The 8,828-nt window shown below is 45.7% G+C and overlaps 1 protein-coding gene across 1 annotated transcript; it reads left to right on the forward strand.

The window, feature by feature from the left end:
* The first annotated feature begins 6,161 nt into the window (after positions 1-6,161).
* sox17 (SRY-box transcription factor 17) lies at positions 6,162-8,344 on the forward strand. The gene is made up of 2 exons (XM_069159601.1): positions 6,162-6,655; positions 7,052-8,344. The coding sequence occupies exons 1-2, from the start codon at positions 6,358-6,360 to the stop codon at positions 7,957-7,959; spliced, it is 1,206 nt and encodes a 401-aa protein (XP_069015702.1). The 5' UTR covers positions 6,162-6,357; the 3' UTR covers positions 7,960-8,344.
* Positions 8,345-8,828: the final 484 nt, after the last annotated feature.

Below are 8,828 nucleotides of genomic sequence, written 5' to 3' on the forward strand. Positions count from 1 at the left end.
CTTGGATAAAGTCATAAAAATGATAAACACTGGTGTCAATTAGCCTCCGTCAGGACAATGAGCTGCTCGCCTGGTGGGGAGGATTCGGGTCGGGCCGGTAAAAGTGAAGAGATGAAAGAGCCCGCTCTCCCGTGTGGCTGACCTCCCTGTTCGTTTCACTGAGGAAACCTGGGTTTTCCCTTTCCCCGCTCACTAATGGTGATTCATCAGTCAATCAAGACCTTTTATTAATAGATTTTTTTTTTTTTAACAAAGTGGGAACATAGCATTTTTTTTTTTTTTTTTTTTTTTTTTTTTTTTTTTAAATGAGTGAAAATCAGTAACTACTGACGACTACTTTAACTTGACTTGTTTTAATGGAAATATAGATGAACTGTAGAATTATTACCCAAATTTACGGTTGTAAACATCCTCTTTCAACTTTGACAAACTATATTTGCTGTAAGTACGCACACCATTTTTTGTAAGATTTCTCCTGTCATTTCAACCAAATAACCAACGGTTGGCATAGTTTGACTAACAGTTTGACATTTTGGTAAGTAAACCTATTGACCTTCTTGCAAAGAGCTAAAAGAGAATTTTGATGCCATTCCTGTTTCTATGCTAAACATGACCCTGTATATGTCCAATATATGTAGTATGTCCACTGTTTCCCGTCTTTATGCTATCGGTTAGGCTAACAGCTGCTAGCTATTTCAAAATAAAATATCCAACATTTGGGAAATTTGCTCAAAAAACATGATTTATGCTTGTATAAATTAGATTTTTTTTTTTTTAAGAGAAGGGGTGTCTTAGACTTTGTAATTTTCTTCTTTTTCCTCTCTTATTTATGTATAGGGTAGTTATTGTTTAGAAACTTGTATTTGTCATATTCTCCGAGATGATGCGTCCACGAAGGCCTATTCCTACATTTGAAGCCAGTGCTTCAAACGCAATATCCCTGGCATTATAATTTCGTGTCGCTGTATCCTCTAACTCTCCTGACTGAAACCACAGCTCTATGGATGTTCTCAGGAAAGGGACTTTGATTATTTTACTTGTTGCTTCCGCTTTATTGTTGGCTGACCCCTGGCAGTGCGCAAACCCAGAGGTCACGACAACTTGTGGTGAAAAGTTTCTAAACATCCTCGTGTTAGCACGACTAAAGGCATATTTAAGATTTGTCTTGGACCCGGGCTTCAGTTTTGTAAAACAGACAGAGAATGAGGGCGAGACGAGAAGATAAGGCGGATGCGCTCATCTCCAAACTGAGCAGCAGAGACAAACAAGAAATGGTTTTATCATCAGAGCATCTTCACGAGGAGGGGGCAGGATGGTGCCGCACAGGGGAACGAGGTGAAGGTATCCAAAATGTCCTCTTTGCTAAACGTGGAATGAACCGGCCAATAAACATAGCAGGGCTGAGTAGATTCCCACCTGATTCCCAGAAGATCCCTGACAGATTAACGCCTCCAGAACAATGAGACGAGAGTGGAGACGGCTTCCTCTGTGTCCCCACTTGTCTGCAGCAGACAACATCCCAGTGCTACCCTTTCTGCAGGGTTGGGGTGTGTGCTCTCGGGCAAGGGAACTTTCCCAGAAATCCCCTGAGGGAGGGGGGAAGACTGTACCACCAATAACACATAAAAACATCTTTGTGTGCATGTGAGCGAGAGGCAAGGTTTCAGACCACGTGATCATTTTCTGTATTTTTTTTAATTTTTTTTTGCTTTAATTTCAAGTCCCCAATTTCTGTGACCAAAGAGTCTTGCAGAGTGACTTCTGGAAAGAACACATCCCACAGTAGACTCTCACATCCTATAAGTGAACATAATTCACCGCTTTAGCCTGTGAAATACCTCTCATATCTGCAATCTTCCACGTGGGGTGATTTTCAGATTGCTAAAGATTAACCACCAACAAGAGACTTAAATAAGTGAAACTATTTACTTTTCATTGACATATTCCCATTTCTGGTCCTCGACAGGGTTCTGCAGAAGTTTGATTGACAGACAACAGCAGAAAAACAGAAAAGAATTCCTGAGTGGCATTATTAGTGTTGAAACTGAAATGTTCCAGCTTTAGAAAAAGGTGTGATTTCTATTTACAGAATCCCTCTCTGACAAGATGTCTCTCTCCTCCTTTCTCTCCCGCACACCTGTTACATGCTCCCCTCCTTAAGCTTCTCATTCTCTCCTGCTGATGAGCCCCTTCCCCCATCCTGAAACACCTCCTGCTATCCAGGGCAGGTGTTAAAGGAAGTCATAGTCTAATCAGACAATCTAAATAGTCGCTATCTCACTGCTGATAGGGACAGATGTCTATACATTTCTAGAGGGGTCCGAGACTGTATGGCTCTGACTTTGTTTTCCAGCTTTAACGATGCTTCAATAGCCCACAATACACTAAAGACCTGAGTGTTTGATGTAGGGTTGCAACTAACGACAAGATTAATATACATAAATTCATCCGCCATCTTATCTTTAGCATCGTCAGGGGGGGATGCTAGAGCCCACCCAAGCTGACTATTGGGCGAGATCGGGGTACACCCTGGACTACTACAACCCAAACTTGTGTACTCAGTCAGGTGAAAAAAAAAATCAGTTAATGCAGGGTTAAGTTTTTTAGGTATACACCAGAAAGACCACAGTGACAGACAAGTCTTATCTATGAATCCATAGATGTTCATGGAGCAAATGAAGGGATGAATTCTTTACATGGAGCCAGGTGAACACAAACTGAACAAAGAGTTGCAAAACAATTGTTCTTACATTACGCTAAAGCAGCGTCAATGTCACGCTTTGCCTTCCCTAGGCGTGAAAGGTACACGTTTCAGGCGTGATGGAGGTGATGGGCCGAAATACAAAATACGTATAGGGAGGATGTTGTGGTGACTTGTGTCCGAGTCTGTGAGAAAGTAATAGTCAATACGGATTTGTTTTGATGTAAGTAAAGTTAGTTACTTACATAATGTAACATATTTAACTTACATGAAGTACGTTAAGTAACTCACGGGAAGTACACAACGATACTTACATAAATGACTTATTTAAACCCAAACCATGGTCTTTCCTTAAACCTAACCACGTGGATTTTGGTGACTTAAACTTAGACATCTTACTTTCCACACCGAGGCGAGGTAAAACTTGACCCTGACACAGTCCTGTAGTGGACTGATGGGTGTATTACACACTTTGGCCTAATACGGGCGTTGGTTTTTCTTAATAAAATGTCAGAAAATAATGACACAAGCCTATTATGAATTCCTAAAGCCCAAGGTAACAGCTTTAAATAGCATGTTTTGTCCAACACTTTAGACATATTCAACTTACAAACAGATACAACAGCAACGAGCAGAAGCTCTTCACATTTGAGCACCTGGAACTACTGAATGTTTGACATTTCTTATGCATTTTATGGCTTAACTGATTAACAAAAATCTTGGCTAATAAATGAATCCTCTATTCAATTTATTGTCCTACTCCTTTTCAAGAGTAGGGCAGAATACCCAAACCACTTGCTGCTAATTAGCAGAGTATTGTTTAAACTCTGTGGCTTTGTCCAGCTCTGGCCTGTGCAGCTCGAGCAGCTCAGGGGATCAGCGCTAAGTGCGAACATATATACACCTTCCGTCCCTGTGATTTAAACTAACACTCCTGCCTCGCAGCTCGGCACAAAGGAGGCAGCAAACACATTGTGCAATTCCCAAGAAAGCCACCCACAGACATTTATACGCCGAGACTGGCGACCAGCAGCTCGACTGCGTTTCAGAACTCACTTGGAAGGCGGACAGTTTGTGCTGCTGCGCCAAGGACAGGAAGTGCTTGCAGAGGGACAGGAAGTGCTCACCGCTGCAGTAGCCGAGGCTGGAACTGAGATAATGCCATTGTGTAAGCAAGCCAAGTGACCTCTCCCTGAGCGCAGAGTCCAGAGGCTGGCGTCGAGAGCCCTGGCCCCCACCCAGCCCCAGACTCCCCAGGCACGGGGTGGGGGACTTGGTGGAGGGACGGGACGGGACGGGACGGGGAGGGGGGGGGACGGGGGGGGTTGGTATGAGGCGTGTCACCTCCCCTTATCCACCCAACCTCCACCACCACCACCTCCCCTCCTCTGCGTTGACTCTGAACCTCACCTTGTAGAGGAAATGTGGCTGCGACTCCAGACTTTATGACTTCTCCCATCAAACGCCAGGATTTTTTCACTCCCACACAGAGAGAGAGAGAGAGAGAGGCAGCCAGGGGGCACACTCATACCCACGCCCATGTCAACACATGCATTCAGAGAGACACACATACACACACACACACACACACACACACACAAACACACACAGGGTCCCTCTTTCTCTACTCTATCGGAGTTGGGGGGGGGGACCCTATCGGGTCATCGGCGGTAAAATAGACGATGACAGTATTATAGTCCAGATCCTGTCCCATGCATGCAGTGGCTGGCTGGACCTCCATTCAAATCACCCTCCCACCAACCCCCAGAGGGTCACCCGTGTGTGCTCTGGAGTCCCCGCCGGTGTCTGCTGGGGGCATGTAAAGGTTGCATAAGCATCTCTCATATTTCTGTCAGCCCCTTTTGACGGGTCAGATGGACCGTGGACCGCAACGGGGATGGGAACGATCCGAGAAAAGACGGAGCTGACAGCTTGGGGTCTGCTGGCTCTGATAAGAAGCCCTGCGGCCTGCGGCTGATGTTTGGATTTCTGACCACAAACAGGGGCTTCATTCTCCGCTACATAAACACACCGAGTCTGGACATTTTGAGGTGCAACAGGTTGCTTTAACCTTTTCCCTCGTACCATTATCCTGGTCTGGGACAGCTACTCCAAAAACAAGGAAACACATTCTCACACATTTCTGAAGCTCGCACGCGTGTCATGAAAGTTAAAAAAAAAAAAAAAGTTTAGATTTGACTACTGGCTGATGTCATCCACATATATCCAAAAGGACTGCTACTCAGTGAAGCATGCTAAATGTTTCACCTCATGCTCAATGTAAAACTTCAGGTCTAAAGGAGGCCGATTTGGAGGCAGATATATATAAAATAAAAGTTCTTTGTTGAATGAATGAGTCTTATTCTTTACTTTTAAGTGCATACAAAGGATTATAAAGCACACAATTAATTGAATGTGCATCTAATGAAGTAAAAGTAATTTAGGCTGTGTAAAACATAATAGGTGAGATATTTTTGGTGAAATGTTCCTTAAAGTATGCAGTGAGTTGTTGAAAGAGGTACAATAGCAGGCAGTCAAATCTGATCAAATACTTTATAATTTGTTTAAAGGTTTTATTTTTAGTAATACATAGGCTTGGCATTGCCTCCCATGTAAAATAAGTTAAAATTGTCCTCATTACTGTGGTAAGAAATTGTGATTGGGGGTGTTTTACGCACTAAACTTAATTAATCACTTATCTGTTTTGGTTCATTAACATCCCAGACGACGTCTACACGAGCGGAAACTGTTTTGACATTTGAACATCACAACATGTCTCACAACATCTCACAGTTGTGTGTCGTGGGCCTTTTCTTGTTTATTTATCCCTTTTCCACTCTTGTTGATTTCACTCTTAGAAATGTCAAACCCTCAATTTAAGCCTTTTGTCCAGCGCCACTCATTAAGCTGCAATCAAAGAAAGTCTCTACCGTGCGTAAAATTTGCGAATAAGGGAGCCATTTACTACACGCCTAAACCTGTTATTCAAGACTTTAACACAGATTACGACCCAATACACACACTGATGATTAAGTATTGGCTTGCGAGAGTACTTGACTGTAATACAATTAAAACTGAACGAGTGTGTGGGGCTGGGCTTGTCCATTTAAATTAAATTAAATTAAATTAAAGTGTTTGTTTCACCTATTTTCGCCCCAAAAGTAGATTAAATGACTTGATGGTATTTTTTTTCTCTCGCCTCGCATCAAAGCGTGCACTTGTTTTTAATCTCTCTGTAGAATTCATCATTTAAACGTACATGATCAACTATTCCTACTGAGTTCTGCACCTATTTGAGATGTCGCTGCCTCCGAGAGTCTCACCACTCCACACAAGGGCTGGAGGCGGGGTGCTCTGAACTTTTTTACACCTTTGTAGTAGGCACTCCCTCCACATGGTGATTGGCTGCCTGTGCGTTTATAGCGCACCAACATTCACATTCACTGCTGAGAAGTCGGTACCTTTCGCTCCATGCGGTCCCTGGAAGTAGCTCATGGCTCTGACTAATTATTTTTCATTCCAGCCTGAAAGCCAGAGACGTTTCGACCTTCCCCCGTTCGTTTTTTTTTAATTTGATTTCTAGTCTGTAGGCTCTTATCTCCCAGTCGTCTATCGTCACTGTCCGGTGGCTCTCCAACCCTCGCAGCTGGACAGAGATGAGTAGTCCCGATGCGGGTTACGCCAGCGACGATCAGACCCAGGCAAGGTGTACGATGTCAGTCATGATGCCTGGAATGGGACACTGCCAGTGGGCCGACCCCATCAGTCCTCTGGGGGACTCCAAAGTGAAAAACGAGCCGTGCGCGTCCGGCTCCGGCGGCCAGAATCGTGGGAAGAGCGAACCGCGGATCCGACGGCCCATGAACGCGTTTATGGTCTGGGCGAAGGATGAGCGTAAGAGACTGGCGCAGCAGAACCCGGACCTGCACAACGCGGAGCTGAGCAAAATGTTGGGTAAGTTAAAGTATGCTCTATTTAAACAATATGTTGCCCATATATTTGTTTGATCTATTCAAGCTTTTACAGTTGTACATAATTCGCTCCAGACTGTTTCCGAATTTGAGGTGCCTGTTTTCAAATTTTATGTAAAATAAATTTTATTCTCTTTCTCAAACAACCGTAAATGGTTATTTCCCAGCGGATGCAGTGGTTGTTTGTCCAGCAGGTGATGTGTGTTTATAAAAAAAAAAAAAAAAAAAAGTTAGCCTGTCAGAGTTAAGCTGCAGATGTAACCTCAAAAACCTGTCCCAGCCCCCTAAAATGGCAACAGGCTATTTTTGTGTGTATCACCAGGCTGCGCACAGTATCTGCTGACATATCACTGATGTGCGCTCTCCTCTTGACCTGCAGGGAAATCATGGAAAGCCCTTCCTGTCACGGAGAAGCAGCCCTTTGTGGAGGAGGCCGAGCGGCTGCGGGTTCAGCACATGCAGGATCACCCCAACTACAAGTACCGGCCCCGGCGGCGGAAGCAGGTGAAGAGGATTAAGAGGCTGGAGTCGGGCTTCCTGGTCCACGGCGTGTCCGATCACCAGGCCCAGTCGATGCCCGGGGAAGGCAGAGTGTGTGTGGACAGTCTGGGCCTCGGCTACCACGAGCACAGCTTCCAGGTTCCTCCGCAGCCGCTCGGCCACTACCGCGATGCTCAGGCTCACGGGGGCCCCTCGTATGAGACCTACAGCCTCCCCACGCCCGACACCTCTCCTCTGGACGCCGTGGAGTCGGACTCCATGTTCTTTTCTCCACATTCGCAAGAGGACTGTCACATGATGCCTCCCTACCCGTACCTCTCCCAGGCGGCAGAGTACCAGCACCAGGACTCCCTCTCCAACCACCACAGCAACGCCATCCTGCACCGACACCCGGCCTCAGCTCCGGAGCAGCCCCCTCAGCAGGCCACCCTTCCCCCCTCTTACATGGGATGCCACAACCCTCTGGCCATGTATTACACCCAGCACTGCAGTCCCAGCCACCCCAAGCGGCACCCAGGTGGGGCCGGACAGCTCTCCCCGCCTCCCGACTCCCACCCCCACTCCGCAGCGGACAGCGTGGAGCAGATGCACCACTCCGAGCTGCTGGCCGAGGTGGACCGCAGCGAGTTCGAGCAGTATCTGAGTTCCTCTGCGGCGCGTGCGGACATGACAGGCTTGCCGTACGGGCCGCACGAGGCTGGCATGCAAGGACCCGAGAGCCTCATATCATCGGTGCTGTCAGACGCCAGCACAGCTGTGTATTACTGCGGCTACAACAACTCCTAACCTCCTGCCTGGCCCGGTCCCCCCACCGCCCCCGGCTGCAGGGACACATGATCTGACCTCAAATCTCTGTAGCTAAATTTGAAGAAAATGTTTTTATTTTTACTTTTGTGTTTTTTTTTTCACTACTGAGAGGCTCATGAGATTTTGAATGCAGCGTGGAAGAAGACTTTGTATTTAATCGTTGTAAGGACAGTTAATAAAGCCATAGAATATTTGAGTATGAACACTGGTTTTAACTTCTCTTCCTCTCTTGCAGGGATATGAGTTCATTTTGAGATGATAAATATTGTACAGCCACTATTTTAAGGATTGTGTATATACTGAATGTGGTTGTTGTTTTTTTTTTATACTTTTGCACTTTTGAGAAATAAATGTTTGCAAATAGTCTCGTCCTCTCGTATTTATTATGTATATTCTTTTATTTTCATGACGTCTGATGAAGCTTTCTTTTGATGCAAGTGTATCACATTAACTTCCTCTGTTTTATATTACTAATCAGGGTGTTAAAGGGTTTTTAAATTAAAAAGCAAAAGCACAAATTTGTGTACCAGGCATTTTTCCATGTGGCACAACACCACCGCTCATTCAGTGTTGGCTCGGTTGGTTTTTCCCACTTCCACACTTAGCCTGAATGGGCTCCCAGCAGCAGCAGTTGCTCACCTGGAAGCGGGGCAGCGGAGGGCCGCGACCCGGTTTCCCGGCCCGGACAGAGTGGAGGTAATCTTAGTATCTGCGTTACACATGGCGCCTTGTTTTCGCAGCATGGGAGCGCAGTTTATGCTCCGGACATCCTGCCTGTAAATGATTTAGTCTCTTCTGATTAATGCTAGAGGCCATTAAAATTCAGCACGGTCTGCTACACGCCTGTC

Source organism: Embiotoca jacksoni, unplaced genomic scaffold (assembly GCF_022577435.1).
Source record: "Embiotoca jacksoni isolate LCO1_2020_lvr unplaced genomic scaffold, fEmbJac1.0.p SCAF_25, whole genome shotgun sequence".
In the NCBI taxonomy this organism is placed as follows: Eukaryota; Metazoa; Chordata; class Actinopteri; family Embiotocidae; genus Embiotoca; species Embiotoca jacksoni.